The sequence below is a fragment of the Tinamus guttatus genome, unplaced genomic scaffold (genome assembly GCF_059628265.1).
Source record: "Tinamus guttatus ecotype Peru unplaced genomic scaffold, ASM5962826v1 Tinamus_guttatus_pri_ptg000211l, whole genome shotgun sequence".
Classification (NCBI taxonomy): domain Eukaryota; kingdom Metazoa; phylum Chordata; class Aves; order Tinamiformes; family Tinamidae; genus Tinamus; species Tinamus guttatus.
The window spans coordinates 7,521,844-7,539,647 of record NW_028288745.1 but is presented as its reverse complement, the minus strand read 5'-3'; the positions used below and the strand labels follow the sequence as shown (position 1 = coordinate 7,539,647).

At 38.5% G+C, this 17,804-nt stretch overlaps 1 protein-coding gene across 1 annotated transcript in view; it reads left to right on the top strand.

Moving 5' to 3' along the window:
* The window catches only part of PALMD (palmdelphin), a 46,768-nt gene that overhangs the window by 21,035 nt on the left and 7,929 nt on the right, over positions 1 to 17,804 (top strand). Inside the window, exons 2-4 of the mRNA XM_088524482.1 lie at positions 2,477 to 2,522; positions 7,448 to 7,528; positions 10,273 to 10,403. Of these exons, the coding sequence (XP_088380608.1) occupies positions 2,477 to 2,522; positions 7,448 to 7,528; positions 10,273 to 10,403 (258 nt within the window). The remainder of the gene's footprint in view (positions 1 to 2,476; positions 2,523 to 7,447; positions 7,529 to 10,272; positions 10,404 to 17,804) is intronic.

Genomic DNA, 17,804 nt, shown 5'->3' with positions numbered 1-17,804 from the left:
TGCTGCATCCGCGCTGGTGAAGCAGGCTTAAGGGCAGACAAAATGACAGCTGGGCCATTTCTTCTCTTACATGTAAATCGCATTTAGAATAGGATTAAGTTAACTGGCAAACAATCTACTGACCTAACAGCAAATTCTACCTAGCAAGGGAATAAATGATGCAGATAATTCAAAACATTTAAAGTATACTTTAAATTCTTCCAGAACAATGGTCATTAGAAAAGGGATATAACATTACAGAGATTATCTTCAGGTTATTTCAAATCTGGGGGATAGACTAGGGAAAGACCCATTAAATTTTCTTCAAGCCTGAAAATGGGCAGTTGTCCCCAAGCAATGCTTTTAAAGGCACTAAAATAATTTTTGAGTATAATATTTGGAAAATATTCATACATCATAGAAATTCAATGGAAGGCAAAATCAATCCCATTGATTTGAACTTGAAATACCAGTCTTATTCCTCCATCCCCTGAGAATGGAATCTCACTTATGCTAGAGGATCAATTTTGACCCAAAACACACTTCCTTAGAGGTTATATTATTATTTGCTGGTTTTAATGATACGTGCATTTCTAAACATGCTGGGATTCAGATAAGCCTATAAACCTTAGAATGAGTTCTACAGAATATAAAGATGAAAAATAAATTTTATTGAAAATGTACTAGGCATAGTAGAAGGTAATAAACATTAGTGGAGCTTTAAAGGAAAGCTACATAAACTTATGAAAGATCAAAGGAGGACAGTTTCTTTCTAATAGTTTCTGTAGAAAGAATGCACGTACTTAATTCAGTGGGTTATTTAAACTTCTCAAATCCAAAGCTGAACACACTTAAATTCCCATGTAATTTAGCTCTTGATATACTCTGGTTTATTTACCTTTGAAATTCCCATTTACCTTTCTTGTGACAATGCTTTAATTTTGAGCATTGACCAAATGAAGCACATACTAATATAAAAACAAACAAAAAGAAGCAAACAACAGTTAGCTAGAGAATTGACAGAGGGTCTTTGCAAGTTTGAACTAACCCACCTCAGGGTGGATTTCAACATAAACAAAACCAATGCATCCATAATCAGTGTGGATGGCAACACTGTGCTTGGGTGCACGGGCTAGGAATGTCATGGTAGAAAGGCAGAAATTAAAATAATGATGCATATTTGATTCTGAGGATGTAACCTCACCATCAAGTGTTGAACTCTGTAGCTCTTAGACTTTCCTAGCAATCAACCTGATTTGCCAGCAAGATTCAGGTCATTCAATTCGCATGTAAAGTAAAACCTCTCACTAAATCCCGCTGAGTTGAGTCATCTCAGAGGAGAAAGGAGAGAAAAAAAAAAAAGTGCTGACTGACTCTCATGTTAGTGTCCTTAAAGAGACTAAAGTTACATGATACTGAGGGTACAAAAGGATTCTAGATTCACATTACATTTCAGTGCTGTTTGAATTCAGCTTTATCTTGCTTATCCGCCAGGATTTCTTCCATGACTGGATTTTACTAGAAGCAGCTCCACTTGTTTTGCAAGCTTCCTAGATAGATTGTGGAAGACTGACTCCCACTCATGTAACTGGAAAGGTCAAAACACGCATGCCATCCCTTAAGGAACATAATGCTGTTTCAGGAAAAGTCCACAGCAAAAAAAACCTTCAAGTTGGCTGAACAGAAATCCAGTGCAAGAGCCACTGCATTTTGGATTCACCTAACACAGCACTAGCGTTTTAGACTCATCCTGGTAATGCTGAAGTGGTTATCCCAAAATCCTTACTTAGACAAAGCTTCCACTGAGTCCTGGGTTGCTGAGCAATAATATGCACAGATTAACACTTGCACTTATTGACAGATTGCTTCATTATTATTTCTACTTTATATTAGCGAATCTAAAACATTCTTCCAGCTATGAACATAGAAAATTGATCTAGGAAATTCAGTTCAAAGTGCCATCTCAACAAACGCCAGATATCTGCAGCTCTAACATCACAAGTTAAAACATACAGATAAAATATACCTCTAAGAAAGAGGAATATTTCATGTATTTTTTTTTAACCACAGATACACATGAGGGGAAGAAACAGGAATAGCAACATAATTAAAGTATCCATATGCCATGGTCTTGGAGCATTCTGGTTTGGGCATTTAACAGTTAAAGAGGCTATGGCTCTATGCTAAGCGAGCACACTGAAACAAAGAGTTGGCAGCTTCTGAAGGAAAAGGGCTTGTGCTCCACTGTTCCAACTTGTCAGTCAACTCATGCCAGCGCTCTCCACGTCCGCCTCTTCTACACACCCTCAGTACATGTGTCCGTCTGCACCGATCTGCTCCTCTGCTCAGGGACTCTCTTGATCAGTCAAAAATTCTGCCTTCTGTCTGCTCTGGAAGTGGATCAAATCACCTCTGCGTTTTTGTAGCCCCGCCAAGAGGCTTTTTGCTTATGGTTTCATTCTGTTTTCCTTCACTACCTGTCTGTTTTGATTTCTAGAATGGAGGAAGCTGAATTGCTGAAGGAAAGATTCCAGGCCATAACAGTAAGTGCTTATAGTTATAACTTGCTATTAAAAAAAAAAAAAAAAAAGGCTTAGCAGTAACATATTAATGAGCTACTGCGTGTTTGATGAAGAATCCTTTATCCCATGAATGAATCATTTATATCTGTTTGAAATGATTACTTTTCTATTCTGGTTTATAAGCTATTAATTTACTGATTTTATTGTGGGTTGTATTACATTTTTAAAGTTAAATTCGAAGTAGTGAAAGCACATGTGCAGATCACTACCAGATAGGCTAAAACACATACTACTATCATCATAACAGAATGTTTGAAGGACAGGGGGTCAAAAGGCAGCTAGAGAACTCGGAACAAATCAATTCTCCCATTTCACAACAGAAGTGAAAGGTGAAAGATTTTTCTTTTTGCATTGTAGAGTTAAATAAAATGGCTGGATTACTGGTAATTTGAAATGCTGTTTAAGTAGTAAGAAGGAAGAGCTTGGAATAATCAAATTCCTACCTGTCAGTTTGGGGGGAGTCATCGGGGGGACAGGGAGATACAGCGAGTCAACTTTACTCTCAAAACTTAAGAGAACATTTTCAGTCTCTTTGCTTAAGGGGATAGAGGGTGGGTCTTGGAGGGTTTTCAGAGGTTTTTTTTTTTTTTTTTTTTTTTTCGCTTTTTTAAAAGGAATTCCTAAAATCATATTTTAAAGAAAGAATATATAAAGAATATATAAAGAATATATAAAGAATATATAAAGAATATATAAAGAATATATAAAGAATATATAAAGAATATATAAAGAATATATAAAGAATATATAAAGAATATATAAAGAATATATAAAGAATATATAAAGAATATATAAAGAATATATAAAGAATATATAAAGTTAATGCAACAAAAATGGCTGAGTACAAATCCTCCCCTAATTTTATTTTCCCTGGGATCTATTTGGTCACAGAAAGATTAAAAAGAGAGAGAATTTAGCCATTTAGAATTAAGGAAAAATTGTAGAAGAATAGCTTGCTTATTGACACAGGCAATATTTACAAACATATAATGGATATTTTTTCACTACTCTTAGCATGACAATGAAATAAATACTACTACCTGAATTAGTGAAGAGTTAAAAATAAAAAATCTTAACTCAAATTGAACATATTAGGAAAATGTGAGAACTCAAATGGAAATCTAAACAAGTCAAGCAGGATTTTAGTCTGTTTTTAAACATATGACACTTACTGAAGGCCAGCAGGCCCACTTACATTTACCTGAGACTTGAATCAAATCCACAAAAAGGCAACTGGAAAGTTTTGGGGTTGCAGGACGAGTTTTTTATAACTACAGAGGTGTCTGAACCAGACTCATACGTAACCTGTACTTGGTCTCCAGCGCTTGGGCCCCGCACGTGGGAAGGGCTTTGGAGCTCCGGGGAAGCGCCGTGCCGCTCCGGTGGGAGCGGCGGAGCTTCGGCCGCGCCAGCGCTGGCTCCCGGGCACGCAGTGCAGAGCGCCGGCTCCGGCTGCACCTTCGCCTCCAGGGGAGCACTGGAGAAACATTCTTAAAAAACCTCTGACAGCTTCCACTGTCTTGCAGTACAGGAAACAGAAAATCATATTTGGGCACTAGCCAGGACTTCATTTATTACACTTGCTGCATAAAGTAACTGTTTGCTCTTTTCTTTGGTAGTTGCCTACTTACCAATGTAGACCATTTAGTTGAAATACTGAGTGTACTTATTACAGCGCACTGCAGAAAGGAAGTCCAAAGAAAACGTAACTACCATCAGGTTTCAGAAGCTGCAACAGTGCTGGTCTAAAAACAGACCACAGTTCGATTTCAGGCTACTCAGCGGCTCTGGGAAGGTTCATCCCAAGTAGGCAACGTGCATGGAAACCATAAGCACCACCCTAAAGACATTGTGCTGTGGTCTAAGAAGTATCACTGGGCAGTCAGAGCAGTAAAGAATGGGACTTCTGAGCTAGTTGGTTTCTCTTATTAAATGCCCAGCTCCTTTACTAAACCCAATTCTTGAGGAGTCACTAGGACTTTTCAATTTCTCTTTTTGCATCTTCTTTAAGTAGCAAAGCAAAAAAGAAAACCAATTCTTTTTCCAAGTTTTGATGTTCCCATGGCTCTGAAAATGAACCCTTTTTTCTGTTATGTGGCTTCCCCCTACTGCTAGTGTACATAAGAGGCAACTAGTTAAAAAAAAAATCCAATGCATTTGTTCTTCTAGAGACTGTCAGGTATTAAAATGTAGAAGCTGTAACGTTAGCTGTGTCAAAGAGGAGCACAGGACTTGATTTGATGAAATCCTCTGTTCTATATGAAAACAAAAATTACAGAAACACTTAAGGATCTGAATTATGACATTTCTGCAGTCTTATCCTATCACAGGTGTCCATACCTCCAGACAAGGTCCTCTGTATGACCAATAAACACCTCTGGAAAACTATACAAAAATGTTAATACATTAACGCATTAGTTGCTCTGATGGCCTTTACAGCACGTGGCGTCTGCCATAGGAACAAGCCAACAAGAAAAACCATTGCCACCACAGTGGGCCGCTAACACAACTCACCCATTTGGCACACAGGTTGTCTAGCAAGAGACACCTTTGTAGACACGTTTCCCTTCTCAGAGAGGCCCACCTGGGGACATCATCTCTACTCAGAGCCAGGAAAGACTCCAAAGGATTTCAGTAGGAATGAACATTAAGGCAAACTCAAGTCTCCTTCTGCACTGATAGATCATAGAAAGGGAGGGGATAGGGCGCTCTTTCAAAAAGAGAAAACCTTGGCCACATTAAAAAAAAAAAGTGTGCAGAGAGAAGACTCCCTCTCTGACTTGACTATCTGCCAGGCACAGCACGAGGCTCAGCAGAAGCCCAGATCCTTTGCATTGCTTTTAGTAATAAACATTACTCCCGCCTGTATTCAAGGCTCTGTACAACAAAGGATTACTTGCAAACAAAGCATAGTACAGAGCACGCTGCAAGGAAGTAGCCTAACTTGTCTTAAAAAGTATTCTGGCCACACAAGTTCAGAAAAGTCCCACTAATGCTCTTCATTTCCCTTGAATTCAGCTTCTGGTGTTCAGCCTTCAGCTTTCTTAGGCCAACTGCATGCACAATGGCCTCCTTTACCTGGACAGCCACATTGTGAGCGTGCTAATTAGCAACTAGTGAAATTGAAATATAGTAGAACACCAAAGAATACAAGTGGAAAAATTTAAGATAAACAAAATATGGAATGCAAAACCAACAGACCTTTAAGAAGGGAAAAAAATCATTTACCAAAGAGATTTCTAATTATACCTAGTTGATTTAAAACGCAGTTATTTACAGCTTTTCAGTTTTTTTCTGTGCAATATTTTTATGCACCACTTTTCAAACTGCACAGATGCCTGGTATCAACCTCCACTGGCAAAAATAGAATAAATTACTTCAGAGTATTTTTTTTAATAGTATAAATCAAGTGAGTTCATTCTTCAGCTAAGCACTTTATCCAGAATTTTACCACAGGGAAAAAACTATTTCCTTAAGAACTGTAACCCTCTGAAAACATAAGCTCCTGTCACATTTTGCTCCTCTATCAAGCAGCTAAAGGCCACTCATACGGTGAGATCAGTAGTATTTCCTGGAAAAATAAGCTGTCAAGGTCAGGGACCAGAGATGCTCTGTCCCCAAAATGCAGACTGGCTGAGTAAAATCCAGTATAGCAGCTTTTAGATAAACATTTTCTAAAAAGAGGCATTGAAGAAAAATTGTGTTGTAGCGTTCTAACCCAGGAGATGCATTAAAGAACATGGATAAACCTCAATACCACTACTGAGATGAAGGTAGCAAGTATCTTGAGGAATGATCCCTACTTGCTGAAGTCTAGTGTATTAAAGAGGCAGACACCAGGAAGTAAAAGTTGTAAAATAGAGATGGTCTTTAGAGACTGATACTGGAATTCTTCTGAACTTTCTAGACAGAAAAGGAGTTCACTGAATCCCTAGTAGGAGATTGTGTTGGGCCAGCCTGTAGTCCTGCCCTGCATCTCTGCATGGCTGCATCACTTCTACCTTCTGCCCCTCAGTGTCCCTGCAGCCCCACTGGTAATTTCTGATTTTTAGAATCAGGTGAAGAGACTCAGCTCAAGCATCCTACAGCTCTTCCTCTTTCTGAAGCACAGATTCTAGGAGCTCAGCAGAGAACAAGCCCCAGCCTGGCACTTCTTTTACTGACCTTCCACATTCCATAAGCTTAGCTGGTTCCTCAGGTGCCCTGAAAGGGCAAGAAGCCTCTTCCTCAGCTTGTGAAGGAATTTAACTCTTTCTTAAGCCATGCTTGTTAAAGGAAAAAAAAAAAAAATCTGCCAACTGTCATATGAACAATCCACAAGGATGCTCTGTGGTACCAAGGCAGACATACAAGGGGCTTGAATGTTCCCAGGCTTCAGAGATGGTTCACCCCCTTTTTTTTTCTGTAATTAGTAGTAAAAAGGACAAAGGTGGCACTGGGACGGATCAGCAGTATTTGAGGTTTCTATTTCTAAAGGTCAGCAACCATGACAACAGGATGCAATTTTAGGTCAGGGCCTATTTCAGGACCATATTTTGTAGGTATAATTGTGCTCAAGTATTATTTCTTCCTGTTTTCTTTCCCTCTAACCCCACAAACAGTAAATTCCATTTAATTTGGAGTTCCTGCTTTGTGGTCATTAACATATTTTAAGCAGATTTTGGAAAAAGCACTGGAAACCATACCTGAACAAGACCCCTTAGCTGTGGCTGCTCAGAATTAGGCACAACCTGAGTGCCACCAAAACATCAAAATCCAGCTTTGTTTGCATGAATTGACTTTGCCTTGCTGAATTACATTGCACACAGGTTTTGTATTTTTGTTTGTTTGTTTTTAGCCCCAAGTAATTTTTTGAACAAAGCTTTGTTGTTCTCTTTAATTTGTAGGACAAAAGAAAACTGCAGGAAGAAATTACACAGAAACGTCTGAAAGTAGAGGAAGAAAAACTGAAACACCAGCATTTAAAAGTAAGCGAAAAGTATTATAGTTACATAACTAAAAATAGCCTCAAATTACTTTGTGAGTAAAGTTTTGGGATTTTCCCCTTAAACAGCAGTAACATCCAACAATAATTGGTTAGATTTTCTTCAAGTTTATGAACATTAAGTGAGAGTAGTAAAACTGGCAAGTCTTCCTGGATTTAAGCCATAGCTTTATTATGAAATTTTCACAGCTTTCTGGAGTCTTACCAGGATTCCATTTGACTTTAATAAGCACTGTACTTGAAAAAAAAAATGACACTCGAAGCTAATGCAATTTGATCAGTTCCATGGCATAAAATGAGATCATAACCAGGAATAACTCACAACTGAAAATTAAGGCTTCCATTTCAGACAGGGTGTTTTCACTCTGTAATTACACCACAGCAACTTCACTTGCTATGGTATGCAGCACAAATACAAGATACGATTGCACCTTCTTGTGGATTTTTTTTTTTAAATTAGACTTATTTGACTGAAGCATCTTACCTGCATATTTAATAGAGCTCTGGTGAAACAGATTCCTCTCCCCTTTTAGTACATGCACACAAGGAGTATTGAAATTTGTTTCAAGTTTCCCTGTCAATTAATTCAGAATGACTCTTTTGTCCTTATTTTAAGGAGGATCAACTGATAAGTTCTAGACACACTAGCTAACCCTCACTACTGCCGTATATAGGCAGAGTGGTACAGCTGTTCCTACCAGGTTTAGTTCATCTTTCACTAACATTAATAGGCAGAGTTTTTTTTTTTCCTTTAGTTTTCACTTTTCTAAATAAGTCTCTCTGGCTTCCCAAATACTTTGCTGTTGCTCCAACTAATTTCTTGATAAAGAGACAGATGAGGTGTCAAAACTTAGTTGTCCATTAGAACAATAATGAAGAAGGAGTATTTATTGCCTGCATGCTCTCCTCTCAAGCCACAAGGAAGAGGGATCGCTTTCCAGCATGCAGCCCATTCCAAGGGTCTTATCACATCATGCTGTACATGGACCCTTTTGCTACAGACCACACCAAGGCTAACATGAAAGTGCTTTCATACCAGAGGTACTACACAGAACACAGCATGCACAACTCAGTATCAAGCTAGACACACTTTATGACAGAAGGAAATGCTAAATCTCAGAAACAATCCAACAGCCTCAGAGCAGCTGTTCTTCACTAGCTTGTGTCAGCCTTCTCTGGAAGCAGAATTTGAACAAGGGACAACTTGCAGCTGATTGATAAATTACGCTATGTGCCATTTTTTTTCCAGAAGGGGCTACAAAAAAAATTACTGAGGTTTCATGGCATTTAGCTGTAAGCACCAGCAAACTATTCTAGGAAAAGGCAAGAATAGCCCTATTGTCTTATGCTTATGTTCAGGGAGTTTATTTTTTTTTTTTTGAGTCTAACTCTATACATCCAGAACGGCCGTCACAGTAGATTTGGATACTGGTAACTCCCACTGGGGCCCACAGAAGCTTTGTGCAACTGTCATATAAGGAATTATAGGTTTATTTCTGGGAAAAGCAAGGCTAGACTAACTCAGTGCCAAGGAGGATTAAAATCTCACTTTTCTAAAGTTCTGCCTAAAATTAGTATCAAACACTTGTCTCAGGAGAAATTAACAACTGTGTCATCTCTCATTAGGGAAAGCTGTATTTTTTTTATTATTATTTTTTATTAAGAGTTATGCCAACATCAAACTACATGCACCTACCAGATCAGGTGAAACTTTCCTATTTAAATATCTGCACGCATTTCACTGAAGACTTTCTAAAACACAACTGCCATGAAGATGGAAGGGGCTGCCAAATGATACAAAGCCAGCGTCAAGGCTCAGGGCTTCAGTCTTGGACAGTCCCTATTTGCTGCAGGTTTCCCAGGATCTAGTTTCATGAGAGATAATACAGGGCTAGGGAGACTGTAAACATTGCTCCTGTGTTTTGCAGAAAAGCACTACCAGGGAAGTGCTGCTACTCTACCCATAGTTTCTATCTTAGGTGAGGCAAGTGTGGATCATTAAAGTACACCACATAAATACATTTTACCAACATCTGTGTTAACTGCAATCAGGTCCTAGACACATCTTTGCCATCAGTTGCCGCTCACTAATGACTTCATGTGAAATGCAGAGCAACCAGAAAATGGTAGAGAGAAACATTTTTAAAGACTCTAGGAGCAAAACGCAGGCAAGAACAGTGGCTCCAAGCAGCACTGCGGTCCGTGCAGCCCCGCTCTTGCCTGACACTCCCTCCACAGCGAGTCACTATATGGTGACACCCCCTCTGCCTGCCTAAGGCCTTATTTATAAGGAGCAATGAAAATAAACTTTTCACCTTTTATCCCTCTCTCACAGTATTAATGTAATACCAGGAACCAAGAAAGTGTAGCAGGGCTGTTGAAATAAGACCATAGCACTTCTGACTGGAGCCTTTCACACAAGTCAGTAAAATATATGCGAGCTCTTCTGCTTTACTCAGGGCAGCCACAATGCTGGCTCCTCTTTGAAATATTAAATCTACTATATCAAGTAACTGATTTGTCCACTATCTATCTGCTAGGTAGACTAATAAAACAGGATATTGTCCTTCATGTTATTCTCAAATTAATCCCAAAGCACAAACGTTTAACTCTCCATGTGCTAGGTACAGCACAAAAATGTGCTTCATGCATACACATCCAAAGACAAAAAAAAAAATACCAGTTAGCCTAGTTTCTAAAGTACGCTTGTCTTTATCCTTCCATCAGAAAAAGGCATTGCGAGAAAAATGGCTCTTGGATGGCCTGAGTTCTCTCACCCCAAAAGAGCAAGAAGAAATGCAAAAGCAGAACCAGGATGACCAACAACGGACTCATGAGCTGGAACAAGACATTCTCAGGTAGGTTAGCACTCCTCTGCCTCTATCTGGGTTAGAATGGTACTTTCTAAAAGTCTCATCCTGCTTTGTAAATGACCAAAATGTCATCAAGGGCTCAACATATGCAGGATCACATACAGAGTAAAGCAATCTTGAACCTTTTTTCAAAAAGGTATTTCTTCAAAAGGTATCAGTGGCTAGCACCTCCCTACCACATGGGAGTAGCTTTGAACTGCATAGGCAGCCTACCTGTGGCTTTTTTATTTTTGTAAACTATAGACATAATTCTAAGTGCTTATTAGCACAGTTTGCCTTTTTGAATACTCTTGGCTTCTCTACACATTCAGCTCCTTCCCTGGGTCCAGGCAAACTGGTGCTCTCCATTACCATCCACAACAAAGCTGAAAAGCTTCTGTTTCTTCAGATTCACAGAAGTTTCATCATCCTTTTTTTTTGAGGTTTTTCTCTCTACTTATTTTCAATAGCAGCCTCCTCCATCGTCCCCTCTTCCTCTACTGTCCTCCTCCACAAACTCTTTTGACAGTTTCCACCAATATTTTCTCCTCCGGTTATTTCCCTCCCACTTACCTCCTTACTCCATCTCTACAACGTGAATGAGAACTCTCTCAGCTGACAGGCAGCAACCTCATGCTAGTTTGTCCTGTAATTAAGCTGGCTTCTTGCTTGAAGCACTTTTCTCAGTGGCACAGCTTTTCAAGCACCCCTGTGGATTCCTTTGCTGCAGTGGTAGGAGGTAGACAATGTGCTCTAAAACCATCCCAACAGCTTGTGAGAGAGATCCCTGTGACAGGGTTCTCACTAGGAAAACCATCCAAGTGCAGGAGGACTGGATCAGGAACAAGTCTTAAGTTGTACAGACTAGACAGTCTAAAAGCCCACAAGAATTCCAGCTCTTCTGAGCTAAGGACAGGCTACATTTTCAAAGACCCATTGACTTTGATTAAGGGATAGAGGTTTAGCTAAAATTCCCTGTGAAATTTGTTGATGGGAAGACTTTTTTTAAAAAAAAAAAACAAACAACAACAAAAAGTAATACTAAGAACGTCACAACCAAGTTGAGACCGAGATTTGGTGTGTGGGTGGGTTGAGCGAGGTATGATATACTCCTGACATAATTAACATCTCCACTATTATGGACGTTCAGCAATGCCCTAGTAAAGAACAGGCAATGCTCTTATCTTTGCAGGTTTGCAATTGTTTTTGCCACTAAAAGAAGCTATTTAAATCCAGACAGATTAACTGCTTTGGAAACACCAAAATACCTTAGCAGAAAAGGTTCTTCATCTCTAGCATCTAAATCCAATCTGATAACAAACCTTAAGGGCACTCTGTGCTTGAGTCATTGTAATTGAGCTGTCTCACAGCAACATTGGCAGCAAGTCCCTTCTCTCCTATCACTGGCTAGATTTGGAACAGATTACTTAAAAACCTTCCTACAACACTAGTTCAGAGATCTCAGCAAATCTTTATAGTTTGGATGTTCTCTTTGGAAATGCCTCCACATTGTTAATAGTGACCTCCTGATGGTTATAAGAGGGTGGTTAAGTCACACATGTAATACCAACCCTCATGTCTCACAGAATCTTGGGTTTGTAACGATGGTCTTTTCATATTATTCTTATAATTATTGTCCTACCTTTTTCCTCAGTTCAATGTTCTTTAATTTCTATTTCTCGAGACCCCAAAACTGAACACATATAGAAAATTTTAATTCTCCAAATAGAGCTGTATAAGTTTTCTTCTCCATTTTGCAATGACTAGAAGCACTACATGCAGAAACTCTATGACAGGAAAGGATACACATATAGTAATATAACACATGAAGAAAATCACACCCATTATACCAGATAAGGCTGAGGTTCCCAAACTACATTTAATGCACCCCAAGCCTGTGCCAGTTTAGCCAAAGAAATGTCTGTTCCTACTAGAATTTGTGCAAGACATAATTAACATTCAGCCTTCACTAGAATTCAATTTTGAAATTCCTTTCCCACATACATCTGATGCAGAGATAGCAGTTTTATTTTGGTTTTAAAATAGTTTCTATTTATATGCCTGCATTTAGGAGAAATTAGGTATTAGGCACAAATTCGTTTTTTCCTACACAGGTCCTGCTTCTATCACCTAAAAGCACAAATAACATTATTTGTGTATATAGACAATTAAGACCATAAATCAGAAATGACTTCCTTGCAACCATAAGCACTGCAGTGGAAAAACTGCAGGAACACTGGATTGTCGATGTCTACTGTTATTCTCTTATAAAGTATCATTCGTTTTTCAGAATGTAAGGCTGCTTATTTTACTACACTTGCTTAACAAAACCTAAGAATGGTTCTTTTTGTATTTTTATATACTACCCTTTAATTTTACTCTTTTATGGTGAACTTCGCACTTCCACAACTGCTTGTTGCTAATAGCGTTACTCAGCCAGCTCTGCTGCCCAACTAGCTTTTCTGGCCTGTGACCTTCCCCTGGCAAGTTCCACTAGATTGTTTCCTCGTTAGAACAATTCCTACTTCTCGACATCCATCCAAAACACCCCATGTTTACTTAGAATAAAACAAGTTGGACAAATGATTGTCATTATAAAATGACAAAGTTAGTTGACAAAAAGTACAACACAAAATGACTTACTGTCTTCACTTTTACAGTAACAGCCTCTCATGTATGATGAGGCTGTACTTGCACAGCATACATACTCCTTTTGTTGTGCATGCGTTTTGCAAGAGAGCAGGCAGAAAAAATTCAGTTCTGATACCATCACTACTATTATGAAAAATGCAAGCGACTTTCATCAATCACAACAGAGAATATGAGAGCAGAAACCTGCACTCTGAAAGTGAAGATCAGTGCAGAGATGCTCCTGATCACATCCCCCCTGAAGCAGAGAGAAGACTCACTTCTTCACTGCCTAAGCTGTAGACACAGTTTAGAGATGTATACACCTTGCTATCAAAAATAAATGTTTTCATGATTAAGAAACTTAAGTTTATAACCACACAATCTATACAACCTATACTCTTGAGTTTTTATCCTCATGATACACAGAGGAGCAAGGCGAGGACATTTCATTTCACAGGTGGGGAGCGGAGGCAGAAGAACATACCTGGAATCATGTGGGAACTGGTCACTGAGCTAGGAATTTGAGCAGGTTTGTTCTCCGTAAGCATCTTTTCCTATAAATTATACTTCCTACCACTGTTCAACAGTTGTCTAACAAATGCCTCCAAAGACACATCCATGCTGCACTCCAGGTATTATGTCTTGCTTAGATATATCTAGCCCAATTATTTCAAACCAGCCAGCACAGCTAGAGAAGTCAAGCAATGCAGACTTCAGCATGAATTGGAAAAATCTAACAAAAAGTACAAAATAAAAAGGACTGTGAAGACACTGTGCAGTGCTTCCGTGCCAGTGATAGTATCCAGGCCAGCAAAAGCTTGCTAAGCTACACTTAACGCAGTCACTCCTGTGACCTACCTTGCAAGGAAAGACTGACGTACTGCTCATGTACACACTTGTCGTGCAGTTGCAGTAAGATATTGCTTAGAAGTTGAGTAGAATTCTTTCTACTGAGTATTCAATCATTAAATTTTACTACTGAAGAAACAAATATATTCTGTCCATTGGGGTGGACAGAATTTAATTTTATTTAAAATAAATCTAGAGCATTTAAAAGGTTTTTACAGTGTCCTTATAAGTCTTCTCCACTTAGAGGACAGTCACGTGCAGTTGTAGACATATTATTTAAAATAGTGGCACGTCCTTTCCATTGCTCTCTCAAATGGGATCTTGGTTTTGAAACCCTTATTTGTGTGCAGTAGAGCTCATATAGCTCTGCGATTCGGTTTTGATCTGGTAAGCAGGTTGAAGATTAAAAAAAGAAGAGTTCCATTATTTGTATAAATAATAAAAGAGTTAAGAGTGGACTGAACCACCTTGCAGACCATTAGCTCAGTGGCTACAGACAGGAATAGAATTCACCGTATCTGTTCTGTTCACCTTGTTTACGTGTTAGTAGTTACAGCCTGCCAAGTCAGCATGTTCTTGCTCAGGGTACAAGCTGAATAAAGAATAAGGTATTCTATAATTTTATCATTTAGTTTTACAACAAATAGCACTCATACCTGATGGAATTAGTTGCGAAGCAACACACTTAAAAAATGCACAAACATCATGTTGCTAAGGAGTGCTCAACTAGTTTGTACAGTAACACATGAAAGCAGGCTCAGGCTACATAGACTCCAGAGCTGCCAAAGCATTTGACTCACCTCAAAACATGTGAGGACTTGCTAGGCTGCCTTGTTCTGTCAGTCTGGTGTCCTCCAGGGGACTTTGATCTGCTTTTCATCCTCAGTACCCTTGATTTTTCTTCCAGGGATGGCATTAGTGCCAACCGCGACAGCCCAGTCAGTGGCCATCAACAGTCAGAAATGCACTGATGAATTTCCTAATTCAGCTACTGCTGCAGCAGGGCAACCTGCACTTCAGAATCTCAGCTTCTAAGGCTTGTTCATTAGTCCCCACCTCCGCGCTTGTTACGGCTCCCTCTCAACAGTTAATGCTACCCAAAAACACAGTGACAAATACCCAGAGGACTGTTTCAGTACAGCACCTACTGCAGCACCACTGTCAAAAACAAGCTCTTCAGTGTAACTGCCAGACCCTTCCTAAACAAGGAAAGCTTGTTTAATAATAGCAATATTGATTCAGAATATTTATAAAATTCTGCAGATTTAATTTAAACACTGAGAAGGGATATTCTGTCCTATCTTTATAGCTATACAAAGTAGAAAAAACTCAGATTTCTTTGAATTATGAGAATTTTTGCCTAACCACAAGGATAAATCAGTCCTCTTAATTACCATGTGAAGTGGGTGTCAAAATGGGTGTGTGAGTGTACATAAAATTAAGTAAAATATTTCTTGACATCTTATATAACCATTGTTTTTCCCCTTTGAATTATTTGGCCTTTATATACCTTTTCAGAGTCCTCCTCTTCTTCCATCTACATGTCTAGGTGTGTTTAGACTTAAATAAACCCTTGGTAAAAGTTAATGATTCTTTAGCTCATTATACATCTATGAGCTTTTAATGATTAACTTTTATATTATGACAATACTGCAATCAAATCTTGCGGAATATACTGAAATACTTTTTTTATGCAAATAATTATAATTTTCTCCAAGAGGGGCAAAGATAGGGCATTGCACTAAGTTCTTTTACAGCTCTCCAAAAATATTTATCCCTCTTATCATTAACTCTTAAATACAAAATGATAATCAATACCTTTGAGTAGGGTCCTAAGGGCATCTTGCAAAGTGCAGGGCCAAAATATCAACTGTCATTTTCTGTCTTTTTTTTTCCTTCTCTTCTCTTTAAAAGCTTTTACTTTCATTCTGTTTTTTCTTCACAACTCAGTTCTGAGGACCATGATCAACTCTGTTTCAAAAAAAGAGAAAATTCTCACCAACAGCTTAAAAATTCACACAGTATGATACTACTGTAACTGTATGCATTTGTGAGCTTGAACAGGGCAATAGCCACAGTGCTATTTAGTCTCTTCAAGCAGCACACAGACCAAGATAAATAATGCTCCCCTTCTAGCCTGCATTCAGAATAAGGCAGAACTCATCTTTCTAGCATAAGAGAAATATGGTCCATCACCGCTTTTTAAGTGAGTTTGGGTCAGATTGTTCACTAATAACTCTTGTGTTGATCAATTACAAATACCAGTAACAGTAGTTGTACAGCCATCATTTTCAGAAATGGACTCAAAATATCAATTTTTACTTTATTTTTTTTCTCTAAGCTAGAATGTTCACAAGAATGAGGAGTCTAAAGCTATGGCACTCCCCCTCCTGCATGAGACCCTCCCTTTTTAAGAGTTAAATTCAGACGATTCCAGATGACCTTCATGGGAAGTGATCTGCTAATTACTAGGCTACAGAAAAAAATTCTACCTATAAACCTAACGACTATTTACTTATGCAGAATATAACAGCATTGACTAGAAGAAGTAGGATGTAGGACACCTGCTTAAAGTCACAGCTTTACTCAGATCTGAGAAAAGAATTTCACCAAGATCACAGCTCAGAGGTGTGCTTTTAATTGAACAGCGCTTTCTCCTTCTCTCACAAACTTAGAGATTAAATATTTTATCCTCAACCTTTCCAAGAAGAAGTGTTTCATCTAGTTGTAAGAAAATAAAACTTATTAGAAAAAAATGCCAAAAACATTTTTTTCTGATTTAACATGCAACATAACATTTGACTTCACAGCTTTAATATACAACAAAAATGGCAGGAAGGGGAAGAGAACTATGACATGATTTAAACAACGTGCAAACCTTCAGCATAAGTCAATAGCACTCCTCCCTGCCAGATTCATACTGGTGGGTTTTATCTACCTTTAATTTAATAACAAAGCTTTTTAGAGAAAACCAGCTAAAAGTCTTCACAGACAAGACAATATACGGTATGCAGATTTTTAGTCTTTGTAAGACTCTTATGATAAATTGGTCCTTAAAACCTGCTTCTTGGTGCAGGTAATCTCACCAAAATATAGGTTTAGAATGTGATTGTTATCAATACCTGACATTTATCCTACCTATCTGAACTATCCAGTTTCTCTTACAAATTTTCTAGTAATATGTGTGAGGATATTACTTGAGCAGGTACTACAAATGCTAATTCTCCCAAACTGCTTTTCTTAGGTGCATTTAGCCAGTGTGTCTTGTAACACTGCTGTTCTGCTGAAAGTGAATATTTTCAAAGACAAGGTTACAGCATCTTTCCCCACCACAGAATCAAATATGCAAAGTGTTGATGAGCAACTAGAAAGGACACACAGAAAAGAGGCAAATGGCTGTAAAAACCCTAGCACACATAACATTAAAGGGGGATCCTGTAAACACTGCAGTGATTTTAAATCTGTAGCCACATAACCTCTTGGCACTTACCAATGACACTTACGTATCAATGACACTTTACGCTATGCTAAAAACCCCAGTCTCAATATCCTGCTCTTTTCATCACTTCCCCTCCCTTCCCCTACAAAGATCAAGTTTCAAGCTGACAGTCAGGCTCTGTGACAAAGGTTTTACCAAAGCAAAGAATCCAAACACCCACATCCATGGATGCAAAACCCTGCAGGAAACTGCCTTTGTACAGGGGAGCTGAAAAGATGTCATCACAAAGTCCATCTCTCATCGTAAGTGTTTGTTCTCAGGCCAAAACTAATACACTGGAAAACAACAAGACTTCTGACTAATGTCTCTAGCATCTTCTGCTATGCAGGTTTACAAAAACCACACAATAACCACAGTTATCACTTAAGAAGAGTCTACAAAACATATCACTTCTGTGGTTTCTAGTTGTATTAACTACTTTTAATATG